The 27,699-nt window shown below is 36.9% G+C and overlaps 3 protein-coding genes across 6 annotated transcripts in view; 2 read left to right on the plus strand and 1 right to left on the minus strand.

The window, feature by feature from the left end:
* The window catches only part of LOC124291118 (solute carrier family 12 member 3-like), a 69,653-nt gene extending 64,747 nt beyond the window's left edge, over nt 1-4,906 (plus strand). For all 4 annotated transcript variants that reach the window (XM_046728017.1, XM_046728018.1, XM_046728019.1 and 1 more), the window contains 2 exons: nt 1,790-1,857; nt 2,258-4,906. In XM_046728017.1, coding sequence (XP_046583973.1) covers nt 1,790-1,857; nt 2,258-2,393 — 204 coding nt within the window. In that variant the 3' untranslated portion in view covers nt 2,394-4,906. The remainder of the gene's footprint in view (nt 1-1,789; nt 1,858-2,257) is intronic.
* A 7,208-nt stretch (nt 4,907-12,114) lies between these two features.
* LOC124291121 (F-box only protein 22-like) lies at nt 12,115-20,440 on the minus strand. The gene is made up of 5 exons (XM_046728025.1): nt 20,301-20,440; nt 16,618-16,759; nt 15,179-15,386; nt 14,012-14,351; nt 12,115-13,134 (listed from the first exon to the last, which is right to left on the minus strand). Exons 1-5 carry the CDS (start codon nt 20,426-20,428, stop codon nt 12,684-12,686), a joined length of 1,269 nt encoding a protein of 422 aa, XP_046583981.1. The 5' UTR covers nt 20,429-20,440; the 3' UTR covers nt 12,115-12,683.
* An 81-nt stretch (nt 20,441-20,521) lies between these two features.
* Nucleotides 20,522-27,132, plus strand: LOC124291120. The gene is made up of 6 exons (XM_046728024.1): nt 20,522-21,212; nt 22,810-22,858; nt 23,567-23,638; nt 24,350-24,541; nt 25,022-25,154; nt 25,743-27,132. The coding sequence occupies exons 1-6, from the start codon at nt 21,139-21,141 to the stop codon at nt 26,558-26,560; spliced, it is 1,338 nt and encodes a 445-aa protein (XP_046583980.1). The 5' UTR covers nt 20,522-21,138; the 3' UTR covers nt 26,561-27,132.
* Nucleotides 27,133-27,699: the final 567 nt, after the last annotated feature.

The raw sequence follows: 27,699 nt of genomic DNA on the forward strand, positions 1-27,699 counted from the left end.
TGTGCATTCAGACACTGCCTTGTTTCTTATTCAAACATCTTGTTAATGCTAAAGTGACAGTACGACAGCGAACTTCCGTGTGCGCAGGCGTCATAGGCGAACTTAGCTAAACCGGCACTCTGTCAAAACCGGCATTTTTATTTGGTCCCGACTGATGCCGGTATTGACAGAGTACACTGTATACGTAGAGAAACAAATAAAGGAACACAGGAAAATTGAAGCATTCCTTTATTATTTTCCAGTTTAACCCATTCAACACCGCAGGCCGAATAATCGGCCACAACGTTATGAGTCCCCAGACACCGGAGGCCGATTAATTGGCCAGGCAGTAATCACATCAAAATGAGACATAATTTTATAAACCTACCTGACTTATGATTCATATAATAATTCTATCATATTTCACATTTCAATTGATCATATATTATCGGCAGAATTAAATTATAAACTATTTTTCGCAATGTTATTGAAAACAACGATTCTCGGACACATGCTTCGGCAGCGGGTCCACAATAATATTGTCAGAGGGCAAAATAATGATGTTTCGAGGAAATCATTAAATAAATTGAATAAACCAATGAATAAAATAAACAACAGCATTCATAAAAGTTGTCAAACGTACACATAAAATTACTATTTCCATCTTTTTGTGCGTTCATGTAATGTAAGTCAAATAAGTTCGATAATTTACGTATAGGTAGCGATTTTTTGCTTAATATGTTCATAATAGCATTATTTTACCCAAAACTTTCGTCTAAATCTAAAAGTTTTCGTTTACGAGAACGGCATCCATTACCGTAATATGATTGGCTGCCTTAGGTCACGTGTCTGATTTTGTCCAATCATGACCCTTATAGCAGACTGTGACGAAAAAGCGTCATTAGTAACCAATATTATCCAATAAAATCGCTTCTTACAACTGTGAAAATTCTCTCGGCAAGGGTACAGTGATATTGTTGATGTTCAGAGCTTTCTAACGATACCTGACATCAAACGATTCGCCTCACATGTTATTCATACGAAGCTTCGAAAACGGAGGTATTTTCCGTTGTTGTGTCATGTTACCGAGCAGAAAGCCACTGATATCGGAAATAGGCGACCATACATATTATTTAAGAAATCTATATCTATCTATATAATTTTCTGATTACATAAAAGAAAAAGGCACAGGTATGTTATGACATGTCACAAATGGAAAAAAATCGCCATAGTTTTTGCTTTTTCATGGTGTATCTGGACATTATAAATGTAAGCTTGCATTTTCATTAAAAAATAAATTTATTTAAGTTGTAGTTCTATTATTTGAATAACATTATAAAAATAAACTTCATATTTATCAACAGTGGGATTAGATCTTTTAAATGGTGTATGAGATGTAGTAGCAATAACGTTTTACAAGCTTATAATTTCCTTCATAAACATAGGCTTCATCTATGACCTTAGAGTCTCTGGGAACTCGGTGTCATGACAGTAAATGCCTCTGGTTGACTGGTGTTGAAAGAGTAAAATCACCACAATCATTCAAAGCTGGTGATGGAAACTAGGAAATATTAAAGGAACACTTGAATTTTCCTGTGTTCCTTTATTTGTTTCTCTACGTATATATTCTTGGTTTCCAGCAGAAGGTTTTCTAAGTAAAGAAAATCTGTTTAGGGAACATATATCTACTTCTGCTTATCATGTACTTGACGTGACATACCTTGCTTCAGCATGTATTATGTCACAAAACCCTTCCTAGGACAGCATGTCATCTCCACAGCACTTGTTTCAATGGATGTTTCTGTTGCAGACAAATCGCCACATTCGACTTCGAGAACTGATGCAAGAGAAATCACGAGATGCATCCCTGATAGTCATGTAAGCTTACTAGTATTTCTTTTTTGACGGAGCTGTAGTGAACAAATATAGTTGACATGTTGTTGAAACTGAAATGTTTTTGAATAATCATCAATAGGTAGTTATGTACACCTTCTATGTTACCGTAGTATAAGTAAGGATAAAATATGTGGGTGAACAGCTTATTTACAATGAGGAGTGTGATAATGGTGTTAAAATCTACACCAAAACCTTGCTTCTCATTGTAAATAAAGAAGTTGTCCATCCATATATTTTATCCTTACTTATTGATCCAACTTCTATAAGCCTCTCAAACAAGTTACTATAAGTATACACAAGACAGTACAAACTGTCATACGAACTGACAATACGATGATAAAATTGATTGTATATTATGTATTCAAAACTTTTTAATTTTCAGGACACTGCCTATGCCAAGAAAGGGCACCTGCTCTGCTGGGCTGTACATGTCATGGATAGACACTCTTACGAGGGACATGCCACCTATACTTCTACTTAGAGGCAATCAGACCAGTGTGCTCACATTCTACTCATAGTACACAGCCATGCAGGGCCTTGACTTGACACAGGCACCATATTACAGCTGGTGGCGATTTAGGCCAATGTAGCTAACTGTGGCATTCACCAACCTCGTCTCCAGTCCAGTGACACTTATGCAGGAGTTGGGATATACACTACTTAGCTCATATATAGAACATGTGATTAAGACTCCTTAGAGCCAAGGTTGTTATGTACCGATAGTAATGATGTTATATGTGTATATAGGCTATATGGAACAAAGCATTTATGGTATTTAACACAATATTGTGGCTTGTATTGTGAATACAAGGACTATGCATTTATTACAATTAGACCAGTAAGTGCAATTTGTTCTGTGCTAGTTGAGCCTGGTTTGACCATATGTACAAGAGCTGAAGTACAACAAGGACCACAGTACAAGGGTCTCAAGTACAAGGACCTACAACCGCTGGTCTTAAGTACAAGGACCTACAACCGCTGGTCTTAAGTACAAAGACCTACAACCGCTGGTCTTAAGTACAAGGACCTACAACCGCTGGTCTCCAGTACAAAGACCTACAACCGCTGGTCTCAAGTACAAGGACCTACAAACACTGGATTTTCAAGTACTAGCAAGATGTCAAAAGATCTGTTGCATTTGACCAACCAGGAGGGCTTATCGTCCAGAAGTGCTATTGCTGAAGATATATATTTTATCATGTCATAATGGACTTGGAATCCTACAACTTGATGCTTTCAGATCTCTTTTGTTTCAAAACCTATCAAGAAATTAAGTTTCACCATGGTTTATTAGAATAACAGCAATTTTACAGCCGAGGAATGAATCTCATTTACACCTGGCACACTAGTCCATATTGAGAATACTCCTTTGAATATTCTTATACATGTACTGTTCAGCATTTTATTCAATGAATCTCATGACATCTTACATGCAAGTATACTTACAACTGACAAGATAGCATTATAGTGCTTCGATTGACATGGACCAAACCATATCTCTCTTGGAGGAAAATGATTGCATTGCATAGTGTTGTATTAGACGGAAGCATAATAATTGTTCTTCTTTTTAAGAGATAAAAATGATGTGATTATTGCTATGAGTTACGCATTCGCTTTGTGAGGCAAGTTATTGTTAAATTCATATTCAAATGAGAACAAATGTTTTATGATGTAATGTTTTATTTATGATTCATATGATGCACACTAATATGGACCCAAATCTTCTTGCAGAAGAGAAACAATATGTTGATGCATCTAAACTCCTAAAAGCAGATGATGGTGCAAAATGTGAAATCCATATGCCAAAAATATATTTAAAACATGTAGATATTCAAAACACATTGGAGAGGTAACAAGTGGTGAACAGTATGATCAGTATGTAATATTTGGTTTACAGTATATTTTTTATAACGACCCAAAGTATTTTAAGAAACACTTTTTTCTTGCTGTCTGAGGGAGTATGTTTATGATTTACTGCAAGACAATAAATTCTGTTAAAGCAAAATCTGTCACATGATGTGGCCTAAACAATTATGACTTCAAACTTAGAAATTTTGAAAAATCAATGGCTTCCAGGTGTATCTTAAATTAGTTGCCAAGAATACTTGCACTGTCACTCCTGTATTAACAAACGTCTCCCCAAGGGCAGGAAATCAAATGGTTATTAACCAGAATGGTATTTCTCTCAGCCTATAATACAGTCCATGTTAGAGCCCTCTTTTGTCCACTTGTCAGGCATTGTTGACTTTTCAAATGATTGATATCCACTAAATAGGTACAACTGCATGGAACAGGCCTTTTAAGTAAATGTATTTTCACCCTTTCAATATGTAGTGTTGTTGCGCCACAAAGACTATGGGCCACCTGATGAAGTGATGAGCTGATTGTTGGTAATGACAGTGCGTGTAGGTATCAGATCTGTATATAGAGTTATAGTACTGTACAGATGTGATTGTACTGTTTTATTTATTGATTCTCAAGGAAGGTGACGGTTATACCAATATGTGTATGACTGAGATAACTGGAAGCAGGTGCTTGTTTCTGTAGGCTGCTGCTGTATATAGTATGGAGATGCTGACTGTGTCTGCATCTTGAAAACGGTTGTGTTGAGCCATCATTTCAACAGAAATGGGGTTTGCTCTGTGTTTTATCTTATTTCCCAACCATTGTACATAGAAAAAAAAGACATAATTGAAATATGTGGAGTTCAAGTGAGATTATTTCATTCTGTGTATTGTAAATTTTTGTGCCTTGTTTGGATTTTGTTTTTGGCTCACAATTTAAATTATTTTCAACTGTTTGAAAAGATCTGCAGTGCTAACAATGTGTTTGTATAGATCCATAACACTTTATCATAAGGAATTTCCAGGAAATGTGCTACATGCTTTAGTCTTTCAATACCTTATATCCAAATTAGCAGAGGAGAAAAGTGTAGTCTCCAACTGATGCATTTTTATAATTTCTCCCAAGTTTTGGAAGTATTATTCAGTGATGCTAATTATGTTATGTCTTGTGTTTATGTTCAAAATTATGTTCAACTATTTTATGATGGTCATCCTTATGCTGGATGGTGATCTTCAATCTTGTACAGTTACGTTTTAGAATTATTTTAAATTCACTTTTCTGTTTTGATCAATCAAATGCCCCATGTAATTACATCACAAATCCTAAGTAAACGTTACGCGTTGCATTTATGACATGACAAATCTCGGGGAGAAATGTGTTTCGTAATCTTAGTGAGGGATTGTTTGGGAAATTGGTATTGGGTACAGATTATAGAATTGATAAAGCATGGTAAATAGGGTCCAGTCTTAAGTTGTTAATTTGTTGTTTGAAGAACTTATTATTTTATGTGATTTACATAGAGGTCCAATTTGTATTAAACTGTTGCATCTCTCTCACAGGTGTGTTTGACTTGTGAAGACAGCTTAACTTAGACATAGAGCTAAACAAAGTGTTGTGCTAGTTGTTCACACATTCCCCTCCAATAGATGATAGTTGCTTCAGAACATAATCAATCTATTGATTTGTCCTTTATTATTAGAAAAGAATTTCCAAGTCATATTATCATGATTATAAGTACAAAAGTCTGTAGCTTAAAGTAGTTGCTACCATTAGAATGGATAATTCTTCAGTTAATGACGTAATGAGTTGCATTTACATTCAGAATAGCTGCTTTAGGAAAATTACCATAAATATTTTGTAGTAGTATGATGGTTCACAGTGTTGTAGCCATTGCTGTGTAGGTACAATTTCTGCATGTATGTGGTAAAGGGTTTACTTCAGTCTTAGAAAATAATCACAAAACGTAAGGCTTAGGGTCAGATTTTATTCAAGCAGAAAACATGTGGTAGTGTTACCGTGATGTCTTGTTTCAGAATGCAAGGCTTTCATTGTGGATGTTGTATATCATTGAGACAAGGGTTAACCTGCCATAGTGGATTGTCTTTCATTTCAACATATGCAATACATCATGTATGAATGTCATGTACATTATGTTCCACAGATTACTATGTCTACATCAATCATGGCCATGTATTTATATTTCAACTACATGTATTCCATTCTTGAGATATTATATTTCTCTTATTTGAGGTTGCTGTTTTTGTTATTGCTGCTTGATATGTTCCATATCAGCGTTAACTTTTATGAATCAGGGTTATGTATTCCATAATGACCCTTGACAGGCTCGGCTCGGCTGGGTGATATGGGCAGGGTCTTCCTCATCATAATGTCAGTGAATTAGGTCCACTGGATGAAATCTTTAACACAGCAAGCATTGTTTGCAGAAGCCTTTGCAGACCTGCTTATCATGTTCAACAGACAATATATTAGCATCTTTAAAAGTTACATTGTACATTTTATTACTGGGTTTTATTAATAGATACTGACATTGAAGAAACATGTTTATTTTCTAACTGATCTTGCAAAATAAGTGTTATTTAATCGACATATGTACAAAGAGGAGTAGAAAAGGTTTGATTACTGTTCCAATATTGGGAGATACAGATAATGTAAAATTATGGGTTTTGATCTGTAAGCCAGGTAAAGTTTTGATTTTTTTCCTGAATTATTTACACTTGATAAATTATAAGAAATTGTCTTGTATCTGCATATAGGTATGGTTTAGGTCTGAGGAATACATAACCTTGTTTTCTGAAAGTGGTCACTTTGTCGAATGTTTTACATCTTGTTTTATTCAACTGTTTTATTTTCCACTTGGTTTATACTTCCATATACTGTTATGTGCAAAAGTTTCTTTCTGGTGCTCAGCTGTTGATCCAGCTGTCCTGGTGTCTTGAGTTTCAAATGCAGTCCCAACTACCATATTCAACCTAATAAGTACTCTTCTTACTGTATATAAGTTGCAAGGCAAGGGGTACTTGACCTCGCTGCAACATTTCATGTTAAAATCTCATGAAGGATGAGGTAAGGTAAAGGCACTTCTTGACCCACAAGAAAAAGAAATTATTGTTGCATAAACTTTAAGTATTGCATTAAAAATGAGCAGGCACGTTCATGTGACTGATACGCCTTTTTGTACTCAAGACATAATAAAACACAGATGTAAAAGGCTTCAGTATGTGATATGTTTTGCAAATTTCACTGTATCTTTGTTCTTCCTTAACCTTCATCACTGAACATACGATGGTTAAGGACACACGTAATAGAAACAAGTTTCATGAAAAACTCAGTTGGCATTATAAATCCACAAAAAGAAGTGTAAAAATGAACATAGTCTAATTTTTCTGCAATGAAACGTCTTCTTAATTACATAACTGTTCCTAAAACCAATGCACATTCTATGCATATCTTGTATGGCAAAATATGGTCCTCTTCCTACTTCAATTGTCCTAACTGGGCTGCTCCTTAGGATAGGGAACACTTACTTCATCATATATGGTATCTTGTTTGCATTTGGACAGAGATAATCTGTTTGTGGGCATTTAATAAAACATTGTTTTTACTCTATGATACAAGAAAATGTCATACTTTGATTTGAATCAGAATTGTGCCACATATTGCTGCAATCCATGTCATATAGTGCTGTTTTCTTTATGCAACTTGCTTATCTACACTGTCTCAGTAGTTGCCATAGCTGTAGATTTCACATACTATCTCATCTCTCACACAAGTGTCATATGCAGTTTTGTTTTCTCATTCATATCATGTACGCCTAACAGCTATACTAGAGTTATTACGTAGTAGTAGCTATATTACATATGGGGATACATTACAGAATATATACCTCCTTTCAAAAGTTTAGTCTCACTTAAAACACTCACTATATGTTATGGATACACAGACACACACACACATATATATATATATATGGTTACATCGAAGATTGATATCTCCACTAACTTGGAACCAACTGCAAAACTTATGCAGATGAATTGCACGAGGATCATGCATCAAATTGCTGAAAATCATGTGCAAATATTGTGCATGTGAACAGCTGCGTTTTGATGTAAAGTTTTGTTGGGAATTAGCCAATTTTCACTGATCTTTATCGTTTATTGAACTCAAGACAATAATCTTTTTAACTTTACGGGTTTGTTTTACATCAGTTCATGTGTAAACAGTACCTTAAACAGTATAGAATATTTTGCAAAATTAGTTTAGAACAGTTGCCTGGAGTAAGTGGCTATATTTACACTAGTGAGTCTTAACTTCTGAGAGGAAGTATATTTATGCATATTTTTCTTTAATAAATTGTGACCACAATCAATGTTATGGGACCCTCTTCAAACAAAGGCCTTGACCTTGTAGTATGTGTCATTTGTGAAATCGAGGCAGTCTTTTTATGAAAGAACACAATCCCATCTGTAGATGACTGTTTTTCCGATACAGAAGGGTATGGTTAAGCCTGATCTGGCGATAAGTTAATTTACCCAGGCTTTGTCTCTTAGGCTTCATTACACCAAATCTATATTACTATCATGTGCCAATAAGTTATCATTCAAGGATAGTGTGACAAAATTCTGAAGGCGATTTGTGTGATATGAGTGTGAGGATTAGCTTCTTAGTAAGATTTAAGCGTCTTTGTGGCAAAGAGATTTTTCCGAGAACTGTCCCGTAAGATTTTGTTGTACCACACCTATGCAATACTCCTGTAGTCTCTCACACAAACATGTAGAATTATGACTTGTCTTTGTGTTATGATTCATGTTGGAGTCACTGTCTTGAGATCTGGAATTTTGTTCTTAAAGTCAATATTATTTGTTCCATCACTGAAGTCAGATAAGTATTGAATTGTCTTCTGTCTGCATCCTTCATCAAATAGATGACACACCTGTTCAAATAAATGCCAAAAATATTACATACTTTAACAGTATGATTCACTTTGATTGTTTAGGAGGATTGTTGTGTAGCCTAGTGGTTAAAGCGCTTGTCGCGCCAAATATCCAGGTTTAGTTCCCCACATTGAAACAATGTGTGAAGCCCATTTCTGAGGTCCCCAACCATGATATTGCTAAAAGTGGCATGAAACCATACTTGTTTGTTATACAATAACTTAAATTCAGCCAAGAGCTTGTATGTGATTTAATTTTAAATGTGACTGTTGTGATCATGGTATGGGCTTATTGCAAGGCTTTTTTTCCCTTTGAAGTTGAAGTTGCATTCAGTTTTGAGTAGAAATATGTAAGTTTTTAAAATTGTTTCTTGTATCAGAAACTTTACATGACTTTGAAAGAAGTTTGTTGGCATTTGTCTGGCTACAAAATGTTTCAAGATCTCACATTACTCCAGGTTTCACTTAAGTTTTTCTAATGGGATCAGAGATTTATCATAGTTAATACTGATCATGCAATTACGCTTGCACATGTAAATTTGTCCTGTACATAATGTAATTAGCAATATGTCCACACAGATAGACTATTTTGTGATACTGGAAAACACTGCAGCAGTCCGTACTGTTACATTCAACCAACATATACATTATGAGATTTGTCACACTCCTGTTGAACAACCAATTGTTTTTGTTATGACACTTTTTGTGTATCAGCCAGTTAGGCAGACCCTAGCTTGCCTTGCCATCTCCACGAACGCCTGCGATCTGGTTACAGGGTTCGTGGTCAGATACTCAGTTACAGTTATCTGTTGAAAGTTCAGCCATCCGTACCATGTGTGTGGCTTTTTCACATGCTCTGAATGTATAATTGCCATCAATTTATCTGAAAAATTCACAGCTACATTGAAAATGTGATAATGATCATATCCTGTCATTTTGGATTATCTTTGACTTTCAAAGAAAAAGACTTGGGCATGTTATAATATATCATACATATCACAGTTGCATTTAATTTGTGAGGCCATTTGTGGGCATATAACTGCAAATTAGCTACATATGAATAGGTTTCTTTGACGATTGGCCTGATCTTCCAAAACTATTCTTTAAGTGTGATATCACATATCTGAGTGTTATTGAGATCCATGCATGGGGCACCAAGCATTTGAGTTCTACCTTTAGAACTGAAATTTACATTTATGAATTATATATTTAACCGTCAGATTCTTTGGAAACTGTTCTGGATCTCTGTCCATGCCCCCTTGCTAACACGCCCTGTGCCTGATGCCACACAAGGTTTTGGAATGTCTAGTTGTACTATCCAACTATCCAGGTGATGGTTCTATACATGTTATCTATGTTTATTGCTTGACACGGACGTGTCCACATCTTAGTGCAATCTGTTACCATGGTTACTGCTTACCACGTTATGCCCCACCAGGGGGCTGTTGACATTACTGGTACTCAAACAGGGTGAATGTATGACTCACAAGTACAAATCTGCAATAAAAGTTTAACTATTGTCTGTTGATCTGTTGTCTGTGCGAAATAATATTCATATAAATTTACAATCTGAAAACAGCATGTTTATTCTGGTAATCTGTATATGATGCATTCAATATCCTTGTATGTACAGGTATTCTAAATATTAACAAACTAAAATGTAGCTTTTCACAACTCAAATGATAACTCAAGGCATAGCATACTGAGGCATCATTGCAACTAAATATAATGAACTTAAGTCATTACAGTATTCATTTAGCCTCTTCACAACAGCCAGTTGTGTGCTCGGGACCTATTCTAAACCCCAAACACCGCCTCCATGTGCTGGTGGAGCACCATAAAACTGGCAGTAGCAGTCCACTATATCGCCTTAGCCAGCTGAGCATTAGAGGTACAACATTTACATCTGTATGTATACATCAACCAGTGAGAACAGCTACAATATTCAATTGCAAAACATACTGTTTGGGTTAGATAGTAACAATGATTTTACACATTTTGGAACATTTTCAGAGTTCTTAATTTTTTACTATTAAACTGGATATTCGTTTTAGTGTATAAATATTTGTAAATTACTGTTTTCTCTCATTTTCCAGATAAATAAGTAACGAAATTCATCAAATTTCACAGAGCTAAAAAGGAATCGTAGAGAATTTTAATTATGCACAAAATAAAAACAACTTGTCTCAAGGAAACTGGATTTCACATTCACTAATTTTCCAAATTATAATTAGAATAGACTTGTGCCTTTAGACATTTGTACAAGCGACATCAACGTAATTGAGGAAACATCAAAAGGCATAGACAATGGCCAAATAAGGAATACATTGTAGTTACATCCGGGGTGTCATGTTTGATATTTAATGCTGCACTCAGCAATATTCCAGCTATATGGCAGCAGTCTGTAAAAATCAAATCTGGACCTGACAATCCAGTGATCAACAGTATGTGGGGTGTCATGATATCATTTTGTGATTGAATTAAATATAAATGTGACACCTAAACAATAATGTGGTTATGTTGATTAATATACAGTTAAGGTCTTTCATACTTCACACTAATAATGGTTGAAGACAAACAAAATGGTAACTGGTAGTTTATACAAACTGGTTATACCCATTAAATTAAATATGGGATTCATCCCATTGTAGCACCAATATGAAACCGGCCATCCATTTTAAATTAAGGTAAGAAACTTGGGGGAGCGGAGAGCGAACTGGCTAAAGCGCCAGGCTAGTGATCCAGCGAGCTTGAGGTGACGGGATCAAGCCCACCTGGGACCGGGTGTAAAAACCTTGGAGTCAATTTGTGTGCAGACTCTTTCAGTGTTGTCACAACCCCTAGTGTACGGTACACAACCCTGTGCACTTAAAAGAACCCACGAATCCGTTGGTATATGACCAGATGGTGGCCACATGAATACGTGCAAACACCCAGTTGCGGGTACAGCAATGTGCAGTAAACTTGGACAAAGTACTGTGACTATGTGTCCCAGTCCACCCAGCTGTAAATGGGTACCTCGTAAGGATGGGAATGCCACATATTACTCGGTGCGTCTAGTGGCTGCCAGAGTTGTATGCTCCCCAGGGAGTTGAGATTGACAATACGATGTGCCGTTGAGATTGACATCCAGTGAACGAGGGAAAAACAAAGCGCCTTTGAGCAGCTGAGCTGAGCTGGATATCGGCGCTATACAAATGTTAGTATGTATGTATGTTTGTATGTATATGTATATGTCCGGAAAATTATTTTCAAACCTTACAGCAATGTCTTAGAAGGGGACAGCAAGAGGGGCATTTTGGTTCAAACACAATCGTATATTGTATATGTGTACACTTTGGAAGATGACAATGGGTGTAAAAACTGTAAGTGTAAGGATCCACACAGTTTAAGATGGCTGTTTGAGTTTGCTTGTGATTGAATTATTTATTTATTAAAATTAGATTTCAGTATCTACGAAAATAGTTTTTTTATACAGACAGACTACAGTTATTGTATGGATCAGTCTCTTTCAAATTGCTATTGATGTCATGTAATGCCTGGACATCATGGAACGGCTATGCGATTTTATAGAATTTGTGACAGTTATCTGTCGATAAAAAATGTTAAACAATGCTTAAATAGATGTTCATGCTGATGAAATAGAATGCATAGAAAAATGAAGCGCAGTAAATATGGTTGAGTACAGGTCAAATGGCCATTAATTTGAATATCAGTTGAGTATCAACCTGTCAGTTACCATGTGTGCACGTTTTTCTGAAACACTTTTGAATAGCATGAAAGGTATTCATCCACCGATTAATCTAGCTGACTTTCGAGCTTCAAGATCTGAAATAATAGTAACCATGTTTCAACCAATCAGACTGCAACAAATATGCACATTTGTTTTACGATGTAAAACCTAAATGCAAAAGTACATAGCTTCAGATGCACTATGTATGACATTAATTATTGATATGACTTTCTACCCTTTATCACCAGCCTTTGCACTTCAAATCACAGAAAGCTGAAATCATTGAAATGAAATCAATGACATGATTGTTGTGTAAGCATGGTACATCTTGGGTGGGTGTGACGCTATGTAGGAAGACTGCTCCTGTACAAACTTGTGATTACTTCTCCCATCCTCATCCATGGCACTACAGTCCTGCACATCTGCAGGCTTCACATGGGGATACTCAAAGCCCACCTCACCATTGCCAAAGAAGCCCACTAATGGCGTGTTGGGAAAGTACTTTCGAAATACAGTTGACTCCACATTGATCTCCCCGTAGTGGTTTTCTCCTCGCCCTACACAGGCAAACATGAACCCAATACTGTTCTTCTCCGAGAGTTTACTGTCTTTCAGTTTCTTCATGATTCTGTCCACCCCCTCAATTGTGTTTACGTCATCCTTGATAACAACAGAAGCGACCTGCACTCTGCCACAGAAAGCCATACAGCACAGGAATGGGGAGTCACGCCTGCAATGAAAGTTAATCCTTGTTTAAAATGAGTGAACAAGTGAGTGTGATATGCTGGAGACATCAATATTCCAGCTACCATGAGTGAACATACAATCAGGCATACAAATACATGAAACCATGAATCGGAGACAATGACACAACAAATCATTTGAAAATTGTTATAATAATTTAAACCAGTTATTCCACATGTAACCAATATTCTGCCACAGATACTTCACAGGATCTTATATATTAACAACCCATGTGACATCTTGTTGAATAATAACTATTTTTGCCACTCACATAAGTTCAATATCAGGAAAGGTCTATTAAGATGACCTAAACATTCAAGAGTTATCTCCCTTTCTAACTGCATTGTTTCCAGATACAGTATTTACTTCTATGTAGAGCTTAAATATGTTAAATTTTGGATTTGTGTCCATGTTATGAGGGAAATGGCTTACTGAAAATGTCAAAATCCAAATATAACTGTTGGGGCTGCATTTTGGCAATTGTCACCAGAAATGGGCTTCACACATTGTACCCATGTGGACAAATTGAACCCGGGCCTTTGGCCTGACGAGCACACGTTTTAACCACTAGGCTATCCCACATTCCCTAATCAAATCTGAATTACATTAAAAAAAGAAGATTGAAACAATGTCATTCAGTGATGTATTATCAGCCTGGTCACAGTGCCTCGAGACCTGATCCAAATTTCATAAAAAGATTTAAAAAAAAAATGTATTGATTGTTTTGCAGCCCACACTCTTGCTGGTTGAGGTTAGAGATGAGAAACACCTAAAAGTAATATGGATGGCCAAATAACAAGCAATAGAGTGCATGCGACTCATAATATAACAATATACCTTATTTAGATCAAAATGTTACTTACGAACTATCGTTTAACCAAGATGACGGACACACAACATTGTCAACAAATCCACCAGCTATCATTGGACACTTGTACATCTTGTATAAGGAGAAGCCAATTTCTTGTGGACAAAATGCTTCATCAGAGAGGAAGATGATGCTTTTCACTTGTTCATTAGAAAGCTTTTTGTCAGTATTATCAATGACTGTTCGACTTGACCAGTAGTTAGCAATCTTGTTTCCTTCATCTTGATCATAATACAATGGCTGGATTCTGATGTTGCTGAACTGGGAGAACAAGATGAGAGATAGACATCGTTTGCCTTCCATCTCCTCTGTGACTTTCATGTCCGTGCTTGTACCTGCAGCACATACACAGGTACTTTACTTATTATTACTTCCTGTTGTTGACACAGAACAACTGACATGGAAGAAATATATTGCCATTATATTGCCAGTTATATATGACAAAAGTGGACTCTGACTTACCTGGATTCTGTCAATACCAAACCACATCTACAGTCCTGAAAATGGATTGACATATCAAAACAATACATCCTTGTCTTGATTAGATATTTCTTTGTCTCCTGTCATAATCTCACCAATCCAGATCTGTCTAAACCAGACAAATTGTGGTCAAAAGCCTTCCAGTTTGCACAAATTCCACTGTATTTGAAGGTGCACTTGGGATCAAACTTTCACATCAGATTTCTTAGCTTGTCACCAAGAATATAATTTGGAATAGTTGGTACTAGCTGGAAGGTTCAAATGCTGTAACATATTATTTATCTTCACAGAAATGCAGACTACTGTCAGTTATTGTCCATACAACTATCAACTATCCATACAACTATCAACTATCCATACATGTCCATGTCAACTGGAACACCTAATGCACAGGATACAGAAACAAATCAGCCATTCTGCTTAATATTTACCAAACCAGAAATTATGACATAATATTCATTTCCCATAAATGCTTCTTGTTTACATTATTCAGTCTGTATGGTGTGTGATGATCTGGTGGAAAGGTAAACGTGAGCAATTTTTCGATGTTTACAACTTGCTGAAACAATTTAGAATAGATCAGTTTCTGACATATCTAGAAACATATTCAGAGACACGTTGTCCATCTGTGCTCCCACTTACATTAAGAAATAATCACTTAGAGGGCCAGAACATATCTTACCAACGATGCCGTCTGCTGTTATTGCAGTAACCCTGCTCTTTGGAGGCAGCAGTTTCTGTAAAAAGCTATTGACAGTTAAATTTTCCTTATTCTTTGATGCACGATGTCGAGCATGCCGTGTGTTTTTGTTCCTTTGATGTTCGATCTTCTCATCGTGTAGATTTGTAGAGCATATGATGAATGAAACATGGGGCTCGATGTACAGGTTCTGAAACATTGCAACATTGATTATCTTACCTCACACATAAATGTCGTTTTCTGATTGGCTGTGCCAATGAATGTACCCTGCTTACAAGCGAGTAACATTCTCTATGTTACCCGCTGGAAATGCCGAACTGTGACAATTCGTTTGGTACTTTGTGTTAGTAGTGTTTGGGCTGTTGCCTATTTTCGGTACTCCTTATTATGATCCAATATCTGTGCTTTAAACAGTTCAAAATTAACATTGAGGTGTTTTACAGCAACCCATGTCCCCCCTTGTGACCAGTGAACAACTTATAATGTTACCTTCCACTGCAGTCAACAATGTCACACTGGCTGGCAACTTCTTGTGCTCCAGATCAATGCCCATTTGAGAAAAACTAAAAGACCTTGGAATGTTTATCTCCTCAAACCCAACCGACCAAAATGTCCCTGGTAATCACTTGATGTTATATCTGATTTAGTTTGTACGTAAAACTTTACACATTCTAAACACCACATAGATATCTCTAGCCCGTAGTGTTCAAATACAATGAGTGAGTGAGTTGGGTTTGATGCCGCTTTTAGCAATATTACAGCAATATCTTGGCAATGAACACCAGAAATGGGCTTCACACATTGTACCCATGTGTGGAATCGAACCTGAAACTTCGACATGACAAGCAAACACCTTAACCACTAGGCTATCCCACCGCCAATCAAAGAGAATGAAAGTTCCATTGATATTTTCTACATTTGTCAACTATTACTGCTATCAAACTGAAATGTGGGTTGCTGGATGTAAGATCACTACAAGGAAATCACTTCCTGCATCCGTCTCAGTGACAGGGAACAAAGCAGTAGCTTGGTTCACAGCAAAACTCACAGCAGTCTCTGCTTTAAAAATATATGTCTAAAATAACCCAAATTCAAGACAACACATACTAATTCCAGAGGTTGTTACCATCAACAAGTAAAAATGAATTTATCTAATATATTTTGTATGTTTGAGAACGTAAGGAGACTGATCCAGTCTAATACACAACAGGTAAGTTCCTCATTCCATTCCTCAAACACACTAAGCAGGAACAGAACCTCATCACTCATTTGATAATTAAACACCCTTGGCTAGGCAGCCTGAGGTCTTAATTCACAATCAGTTGAACATACTAGGCTACTGATCATTGCAATAGTTTATTTCTTAAACATGCTGATAAACCTGCAAACTGTTCATTGTGTTGGAATATGTCTATAAATACCTCCACGAAGGCCTCCATTTCCCTTATTAGGCTCTCCAAATCTGACCCCTGCTCGGACTCAGCACATTTAAAGTAGTGCCAGGCCATACCACTTCGCGTCTTCTTGATATTTTCCACTTCTTGGGCCCAGAGTCGGCAGACTCTGAAAAACAAAAGGTTTCACTGCTTCTGTTCTATATAAAAGTGAGTGAGTCGTATTTTATGATGCTTTTAGCAATTTTCCAGCCATATCAGCATGGCAGGGGACTCTAGATAAAAGAATCCTAACACACAATAACAAACAAATACAGCATGATTGCTAGCTCTTGTTTGTATGCTGTTTAACGCCACACTCTGGAATATTCCAGTTGCATAAGCTGTGAACCCAATTATAACATAAGATAATTCTTTATTATCCCAATAAAGTGAAATTTGTTTTGCATCATATGCAGTTCTCCAGTTTTTCTTTCATAAAGCAGCCATAAATAACATTGCAAATGGTAATCATAAAACTATTGTTTAAAATAATCAGGATATAAATACATCAATTTAGTACACAAACATAGATATTGACTAGAATATGGACAATTGGAAGACAAGTCATTCACTGAATTTGTTGTTAATACATCTAATACTAGCTGGAACAAATGAGTGGCGAACCCTGTTTGTTCTAAAAGTCGGCATACGCAGCCTGCGTCCAGAAGGTAATGATGAATATTCAGAAAAGAGTATGTGAATAGGATCACTTAAAATTGTGTTGTCTTTTTTTAAATTTGCTGCTCATAACAACTGCCGATACTTTCGATAGGAAGCCAAATAAGTTTAGATGCAGTGTTTATGATTTTTAGAGTTTGTTTTTATTCTGGACAGACAGGTTCCCGAACCAACTCAAGAAATTAAAGGTTATCACACTTTGAATAAAGGTTTTGTAAAATAACATCATGATAGTTTGGTTGATTTTAAAATGTTTCAACTTCTACAAAAAATGAAAGCGTTGTTGTCCTTTTTTATATATTTTCTCAGGGTTTTCGTTCCCAGGAGAGTTTTGAATCTAAGACAGTACCCAAATATTTGTATTCAGTTACTCTTTCGATTTCATTATCTTCAATATTTACAGCATTTATTGTTGACTTAGCTTTTTTAAAATCTATGATCATTTCTTTGTTTTTTAGCACATTCAAGAATAAAAAGTTTGATTTACGCCATTCTACAAATTTTGACATTTCAGCTCTGTAACTAAGTTCTGATTCCCTAATAAGGCCTACCAATGCAGCATCATCCGCGAATTTGACTGTAAAACATGTTTCTGTGTTGGATACACAGTTATTGGTGTACAATATGAACAAAATTGGTGAAATAACGCAACCTTGTGGAGCCCCAGTTGATGCGTTTACAATTGATGATTTCACATTATTAACCTGTACAAATTGTCTGTTCACAGAAATGAATTAATCCATTTGATGATGTTAGAATTAACATTCATTTTGAAAAGTTTATCAACAAATGAGGTTGAATAGTATTAAAGGCAGACGAAAAATCAACAAACATTATTCTCACATAAGTACCATAGTTTTCTAAATGCTTACAGACATTGTTTAACAGAGTGATTGTTGCATGATCTACCCCACTCCTTGTTCTGTATGCAAATAGTAATGGGTCAAGAACATGGCCGACTTCATTCAAGAATAAGATCGTACTGGTCTGAAGTCATTATTAACAGAGGGATTTATTTTTTTGGCAATGGAATTTTAGAGGTTTTCCAAAGAATGGTAACACTATGAGAGTTAATTGATATCTGAAATAGCTTTTGAAAAATAACAGCCAGCTGCATTCTACACTCCTTAAGAACAATCCCAAGCAAGTTATCAGGCCCACAACATTTATGTGGATTTATCTTAGCGAATGAATTAATCACATCATCTGTCAATATATTTAACATTTCATAACGTGGAAGCGATTCCAATACAAGTTTCTTTTCATCTGAAAAATTCCCAGTATCAAATCGGGAGTAGAAGGAGTTTAACTCATTTGAGAAAGATAAGTCATCGCTGGATTCCAACTGTCGAGGTCTAATATTTGATCCAATGATAGTTTTTATGCCACTCCATGCATTACTTAAATTGTTTACCGAAAATTGTCTTTAAATCTTTGTTTTGTATTCATCTTTACATTTCCTTGTTAAACAAGCAATCTCTTTCTGAATCTCTTTAACCTTGACCTTGTCCCCTGTACAAAATGCCACGATTGATAGAATGATACTGTCAGTTTCATCAACGATCCATGCTGTTTGGGTAGGAATTAGACTTTGACTCATGGTAGAACTGAGATCATTTAACACATCTGACAAAATCAAATGCTGAATGCAGACATATTCACCATCAACTCAACTGATCTGGGACAAAGGAATGCTGCAGTAGGATTTTCTGTGCAATATGCCGCTTTTAGCAATATTCCAGCAACATCATGGCTGGGACACCAGAAATGGGCTTCACACACTGTACCCATGTGGGGATTCGAACCTAGGTCTTCAGCATAACAAGCTACTGCTTTAATCACTTGGCTACCCCACCGCCCTTTCTAAAATTGAAACTGTTTCCATTTGTGTGAAATAGAATACAAACTGGTTACTGGTGTGGTGACATGCATCTGGCAGTTGTGGCCCTTGCATGAATCCTCTCATAGAATACATAAGTTTCAATGGTAAGATCAAACTTACAACTGATACTGACAGAATACTCTTTAGTTTAACTTTGGTGATAAAATGAGATGTAGTGCTTGTAATTAAAGCCAGAACTTAAAATAATGGTAAAGTGAGGTTAATGATGAACTTATCACCAGGAAAAAAGCAGGAAAAGATCTTGGATGTTGGCGGCAACTGTCTTTCTGGAAATTATGTTGGGCCATTTACAATGTTTACTGGATGGTTCCCTTTTGATGGGTGGTAAACACAAATACTGACCACAGTCCACAAACTTGACACCATTTAAATTTATTCAGAATAATTTTTTACTGTGTCAAACAACTGGAGAAGAAATACCACACTACTGCTGAACAGTTGAACAGCTGTCCAGTGATGAATTGAACAGTGTTCAAGGTATATGGTGGCAAGTCGGCTCAATGTGGGAAGAAGTGATGCAAGACTGAGACATTTACCACTTACTTACACCCACATACTAAGGTTCTCATCATTTCATACTTCTTGCCTTCACACATAACCTGGGTGAAAGTGGATCAGAGATCTTTGACACCAGGGATGCAACTCTTATCCCCAAACAACTTGACAATTTTCATCTCTAAAAACAACTAACAACAGTACGTTCACATTGTCAAAGCCTTCAGGCACAGACTGACTGGTTACGCCAGAGATTCAGGAGGGTAGAAACAGGAAATGACCACAACTTTGTCCTTAGCCAAAAACGGAGGATTATTTATATCTCTTAGTTATCTTTATTCAGTCAGACACAATCAATGTCGTGTATAATACAAAGTACAATGGTACCATCAGGATACAGATGTCATATTGTTTTGTGCACAGCGACGAAGTCCTGCGTGCAGAGACCATATCTATTATGCGTGACAGTTGAAGGACCTCAGTTGAGGACAACATCCGGCACTCAAGGAACAACACCAAGCAATACAGAATGAAGATATATATTCTACATTAATAAGAACTGTCCATTTGAAAAAGCTCACATAGCCATTACCTAGCACATTTCTGAAGTGTTTTCATTGGAATGCACGAGAACACATTTTTTAAGATGATGGGGTTGCTCAAAACTTCTGAGCATGAAATCTGAAAATCCATCTTATCCGTCGCCATTTTGGTGGTCATGTGTTGGCGCACATATTTGTTAACAATATTTATTTTAGATATGTGTACGTACACAGTTGATAACGTAACTATTTATTATAGGACTTATTATATATAATTGGGTAACTTCTACACGTATATTAAGAAAAACTTAAGTCTTTGTAAATATTAGACTGGGTGCCTATCTATCGCACTTGTAAAACCACTAAGCTTGTATCGCATACCAGCAATAGTACCAGTCTATATAAATATGGTTTGGGACAACACATTTCCTCTCAAATATATTATACAAGATAAAAATCACAACACGTCATGCAACCGATGTTAATCTGAATAATATCGAATTTACATCTGTGTGTTTTAATACACGTACATACTATTAAACTCTTTTTATTTCATTGTTGACAAACAAGACGAGTAGAATTTGTATTTAATGTTATTAGTTCTTTTGCCAATAGTCCGCATTCGGTATTCATTCGGCACAACTCGGAATACACCATTTTCCAGTGAAACTCCACACCAACGCGTGCTTCTCGTAGCGATATTAGCAGTAGCTAATAGCTAATATCGTGGTCTGGAGCTTACGACCTACTCCGACTAAAATAATTACGAGCAGCTCCGAATGTGTTGTTTTCATTGCCGACAAAATGGCTACCAAGAGAGCTTTTATGGAAGCAGTGTCGATGTTACATATCGACTCTAATAATTAATAGAGCAATTATCAACTCAGAATGGGTTCTGGGACGAGCACCCAGGTTAAAACTATCCACCGTGATTCAGAAAATGGTTACAATGAGACAGAAAGGTAAATTATGCGATACATTTCATGGTCTCCAAGTACAAAATTCCGTAACAGAAAATCGATGGTGTATTCAAATTATAAAAGCACCCGGTAAAGTGCAGTACTCCCCCAATCTTGTAAAGCAGTACAAGTCTGTGTTCCCTGCGTCATTTTTTGAGTGGCTTTAAGCCGATATCTTCTAGCATCTTAGTGACACTAGTGATTTGTGATTTTTTTTTAAGTCTGATGTTATGAATCTGGCTGCTCGTCGTTGTGCTCTCTCTAAAGATGTAATGTCGACTTGATAATAGGGGTCCCATATAGTTGAGCAATATTCCAGTACTGATCTTACAAGAGACTGATAAGCTGTAATCTTTAGTGTCTTGGGACACTGACGTAAATTACGTCTCAGAAAACCAAGAGTAGGTTTTGCTTTGCTTTAATATGTGTATTCCACTTGAGGGAGTTACTGATGATTACTCCTAGATAAGGAACTTTTTCTAAGATGGTGTTACAAAGTTGATAGATGAAGGTGCGTGGGGACTTTGATCTTGATACCCTGAGAATATAACACTTCTTGGCATAAAAAGACATTCCCCATTCCTTGGCCTAATGTTCCAATGAGTTGAGGTCCGCTTGGAATTGATTATGATCCTCGAATGTGTTCATAGCTCTATAGAGTAGGTTTTTTTTTTTGTGTGTGACGATTTAACACGTAATGTCCTCAACTGAAACAGACAAAGAAAACCCAGAGGATGCCTATCAGATGCAATTGTTAGGAAATATCCCAGATGGTTTTAATAAAGTATCCCATCAGCGCAAGCATTTTTGGAATTCTGATATGTGGATAGAATGACCACTGAGATTGATATGGATCCCATTCATGTACCGTGATATTTAATCATGCTATGTAGTAATGTCATGTTAATTGACCAATAATACACATTGGCCCACACATTTTATTTAATTGAAGCTAGAAACTTGATAAATCCAATTTTGCCATTGCTATAACCTAAAAACCCACTTATGTAAATATATACATACAATTGTTAACTTAAATATACAGCAAATGCATGTACATTTTCATGCAACAATGAAGTTCTTTTGGTATCCACAAAACAATAACAACCCTTCAATATTTTAACCAGTCAAGAATTCTGGGATATCATCCGGTTACCCACCGAAAAAAACAAAACAGTAACAAAAGCAACAACCAGTACTGGGAATTCACCTGGTGTCTTTAAACACAAGGTTGTTCTTAAATTTGTCATCTGGGATAGATAACTAAGTTAGCTCTGCCTCCATGTGTAGTGTTATAGAGTATAATTGTGGCCTGAACTACTGAGTCCTGGTGGTTTACCTGGTGCTGTGTTATTGTAGAAACCTCTTCCTTGTCTCATTCTTCTAATCAGGAACTTGTGTCCATTTCTCTACTTTAATCTGATCAGTTAAAATGCTTGTTTGGTGTTTTAGAGAAGCATATTCATTTTACAACCTCAGATGAGTGTAACCTGTTGTCAGTATTAGAACTGCATGTATATATCCAAGCATGGATACAAGGTAGGGTTTGTGATTGCCAGCTAATGCTATGTTTAGTTTGATCTATGTTTGCTTGTTTTAGAACTGCATGCAAACAGTTCCCGGCGACACCTACAGGAAGAAGTGACTTGGTAAGTTATTCATCATGCAGTTTTTCTTATATTGATGTTAGACTGTAGATATGAATGTGGTTAATTTGATTGAGGTCATCCGTGACTCCATGAAAAGGCAGTATGAGTGAAGATGGTGAACAATTGTAATGGTGTTATATTTCTGAACTTTTTCCATTTATATATTCATCGACATGTTTTTGTGACGATTTCTCTGCAACATTGTCATGTTTGTTTTAGGATTGATTATGTCCATAATAATGATAATAATAACTATACATCTATGTAGTGTTAGTATTCAGTAAACTACTGCACAAAATCACTTTGAGTCAGAGAAACGTCATGGTTGGCAAATCAAACAAATCTCTACGCTTATGGGTTGTTCCGAACAAGTACAAAACATTTTCAACATATGGTAGGTTAATGCAGGCATGGCCTGTTTGCTTTGAGGAAAATAAGGGAGTGAGTGAGTGAGTATGGTTTTACACCACTTTTAGCAATATTCCAGCAATATCACAGTGGGGGACACCAGAAATGGGCTTCACACATTGTATCCGTGTGGGGAGTTGAACCCGGATGTTCGGCATGACGAGCCAACGCTTTAACCACTAGGCTACCCCACTGCCCCTGAGGAAAATAAGAATTTCATACCATGATTATGTTTGGTGACCATGGTGATGTGACTCATCCCATCCATGTCAATACATTATTCTGATGATAATGTTTCAGAAAACTGAAAATGGAACAAATGAAACCTTTCTACTGGACGCAAAGTCCAAGATCAAAGATCTTGAAACACAGGTAATTATATTCCAGAGCCCCGTTCCTCAAAGTGATGATTAATACCACAATTGTCTGAAGTTAGTGTTAAAGTATGGAACTTGCTACATTTTCTTTGTGGAACAGGGACCTGCACTGATAATAAGATGTTCATAGGTAACTCTGCTTTGATATATTGATAGAAATGCGTGCACTTCACAGAAGATAATATTGGTACAAACTACAGCTGCACAATATGAGTGATCTTCTCAAGTCGGTATGCAAGTATTGTATTCGAGAAATGTTTCTATGATGGTTACTTTCCTAGGATAATAATATGGGGGAGAATAACATTAATTAAATAAAAAGATAAAAGCGAAATATTTGTCAGTGTAGTGTGATCAGGTCATGGGGGCTGTTCCCCTTGCCTGCATTCTTCTTATGGTTTGTATATGCAGTTCATTCACAAATCAAGGGACAGGGTATAATATACATATATATGTACTTATCGGTTGTTCTGATGATATTGTGTAATATAGCATTCTCTAACAATATCTGTGAGCCCATCTTAAGTTTAATCTTTCCATTCTACATCCTTCCAATTTTTAAGATACTGACTGCAATTCATGATGTTAGTTTAGTCCGAGAGATGTTTTGCAGCTACCAGATAGTAAGTCTCAAACTTGATACAGGAGTTGTGTTGCTCTTGCAGTAAGCAGCGAGTGAGGATCACAGCTGGGGTTTTTTTTGCAGCTGGCAGAGAGTGAGAGTCAACAGCTGGACCTCCAGGACCGGATACAGCTGCTGGAGGAGAGGCTGGCCGAGCAGCTGCAGGAGGCTGGTGGTGGAGAGGAGGTGTATACAGAGACACTGCAGGCCAAGGATCAGTACATCTCCAAGCTGGAGCTGGAGCTTCAGGCCTTACAGCAGGAGAACAGCAAGATGGTGAGTTGTAGACTTGTAGATACAGTCATCCCTTGTCTCAGTGCTCCACATATATAAGGTCACATTGTGTGGCTTTGTTGACAGATGTTATCTTGCAATGCTTTCTCTTTAAGAATTGAAACATAATTGTTGCCAATGTTGTTGCTAGTATAATTATGTCCAGGGATTTATTAAGGATTTCCAAACAGATCCTTAGCATAAAAAAGAATACAAAACAAACTATGTACGTTTAATTACAGCACCAGTAAGTAACAGAAGTAATAGGTATTGTCACAAGGTATATAATATCTTGTTCTAGGTACAGGTTTTTCAAAATAACTTCTAGATGTTAGTCAACATTGTGATGATTTAAAAATAACTATGATCAATATGCTTTGGTGCACGACCAGCACATTTGTTTCTATAACTGAGAATATTCAGGGAATGCAGCTGTAACACAAATCATATTAAGATAAATCCATCCTTTAACATCATCTTCAGAAAATCAAGCACAAAAAGAAGATGAAGTCGTTGAACTCACAGGTGACGGAGACGAGGCAGGAGATGTCGATACAGACATTTGAGCTGAGGGAGGAGATCAGTAAACTCAAGGAGGAGAACAACGCACTCAAGAGTAAGACTGTTGTATTCTAGCTGCAGTTGTAGGCTTTCTGCATGGGCCTGTCTAGAAAAGGCTTCATTGTAAAATTAATACAATACTAATTTGATCATTTGTACCAAAATTTCATTTATACTCATGGTTTGGTGCATGGTCTGAAATCTGCTGATAAAAAATATTGAAATTGTATGTCTTTTATAATGTCTATTATCAAACAGCCATTTCTGGATATAATATACCAGGAGTGATAAATGGTCACCGGAAGTATGTACCCAACTCGCATCCATGGTTGGAATCCAATCATCGGACTGTTATGGCTGTTACAATGGCAACATGGGGTTGAAAATGTCCACATTTCATTTGGGCAAAATAGGGTCTCAGTATGCTACTGAGTCCAGGGACATTCCTACTGATGACATTCTTACTTGTAATCTAACTGATGAGATTAATCTCTTGGTCATGTGGACAAGGTGTTCACATTCAATCAGAAGGTCAGCATTTTGAAACCTGTCACAGGAATCAGACATTTTATGGGCTCTACATATACATTGTTGATGGTAGAAGGTGTTTATTATTTTAAATTTGGTGATTTTCTTGTTCCAGACAAACTTGATGCCCCCTCGTCAACTTCTGGCGACACAGCTGTAGGGCTGACAGGTGAAATAAGCAGCCGTATGACCTTGATCCTGGACCTGTCACAGCAGCTGTCGGAGCAGGAAGACAAGATAAAGAAACTTGAGGAAAGTGTGCAAGAAAAGAATAAGACAATAAAAAAGTTTCGAAATGCTCAGTCATCAAATGTTGACAAATCTTCAAAACTTAAAGAAGATGTGCTGGTGTCAATGTCTTGGGATGAAAATACAGAGGTTCCGAATGGTTCTGAGTTTATGACATCAGGTTGGCATTGTGTAGACACTAATACAAGGATTCCATTAACCAAACTGAAGACTGGTTCTCTGGCTCCTGTAGAAGAATGTAACAGTGAAAATGACAGGAATGACTTTAGCACAAGTAGGGACTCAGGGATTGGATCTGCCGGAAAGACAAAATCGGTAAATGATTCTGAGAATTTAAAGTCGAAAAGAATCAGCTCTGCATCTAGTTTGTTGTCCGGACTGTGCTATGACTCTGACTCTGACTGGGGGTCTGATTCCACCACAGCACCACCCTACAAAGTTCAGAGTGCTCCACCAGGGAAACGATCTCCCCATCTGCTACCCCCTCGTCCTAGAGGAGATTCAGGGGGAGATAACTGGAGCATTGACTCAAGAAGTGGAACACCAAAGAGTAAATCAAAGAAGAAATCTGTTCTCAGATCCAAAGCTGATGCAAAACATGTTCATGATACCCCTGGACAAAGACCTGAATTGCTGGGACCAACCCTCGCCTTTACTGAGAAAACCACAGTAGATTCATACTGATTTTCAAACCCAGTTGCAGAATTTCTCAGTGACATTGGGTGTTGAATGTGTTGGCTTGTAAAGACCTGAGATAGACAACAGAACTTTCTGTAAATGACTGATTGGTGTGAAACCATATACTAGTACTCACCTATTTTGATAAAACTAAAACCCAATAAAGTTCAAGTGTTATGTGTGGGTTTATGAAAATAATTACAAACATTAAGGATATGTTTTGGAAGATCAGTTACTTTCATGTCGTTGTTGTCTTTTACGGAAAAACAAATGATGTATTTCAGAACAGATATTGTAACAGCAGGGTAAGCCTTTGATAGACAGTTAGATTTTACAAGAACATGAAGACCATGATGAGACTTTAATGGATAGAACATTTCTGTTGTTTGTAATGACATTTCACTGTTGTCAGGGCAACTTCCTGCCCCTTCATCATCTGTTTCCTGTCTTTATTAGTTGGTGTGTAACTGGACTTTGTTTGCCACTGTAGTCTATATGCAGTGTTTGTTGAATGGTTTCTAGTTGGTTGCCTTGGTTACATATATACCACTTGCATATGTTAAACAATACACTTACATTTATGTTGTAGTGGTGGTGGAATTGGGTTTAATGTCATGCTTGAGAATATTTCGCTCATATGACGACGTGCATGCGTGTGTATGTGTATGTGTGGCTGCTTGTACTAGCCCAGACTGAAGCTGGTTTCATAGTGCTAGCCCACTGAGATACCACGCCGCAGTGAAGCATGAATACCCTACTGACTCCGAGCCGACCAGACCTTGTTGTACCCATTAATGCCGAGCGACAGACAGGGACCAACAAGTACCATATTTTAACATTTTGGTATGACGCAGTCGGGGATCGAACCCGCCACCTTCCCCACTCCAGGCGGACGCTCTAACCACTACACCACGGAGGCGGTCTTTATTTTGTAGGATCTCTGAGGAGATACAAGGTGATCTACTTTTTCAATTGAATGTAATGTTTACACATCCCAGTCAATGTGAAACATTCACACAAAATATCTGCTTTAATGTGTTGAAACAAAAAGTAGCCTTGTGGTTAAAGCATTCGCTTGTCACGCAGAAGGCCTGGGTCCAATTCCCCACACCGTTTCAATGTTTGAAGTCCATTTCTGGTGCCTC

Source organism: Haliotis rubra, unplaced genomic scaffold (genome assembly GCF_003918875.1).
Source record: "Haliotis rubra isolate DU_JTF1 unplaced genomic scaffold, ASM391887v1 Scf482, whole genome shotgun sequence".
NCBI classification, from domain to species: domain Eukaryota; kingdom Metazoa; phylum Mollusca; class Gastropoda; order Lepetellida; family Haliotidae; genus Haliotis; species Haliotis rubra.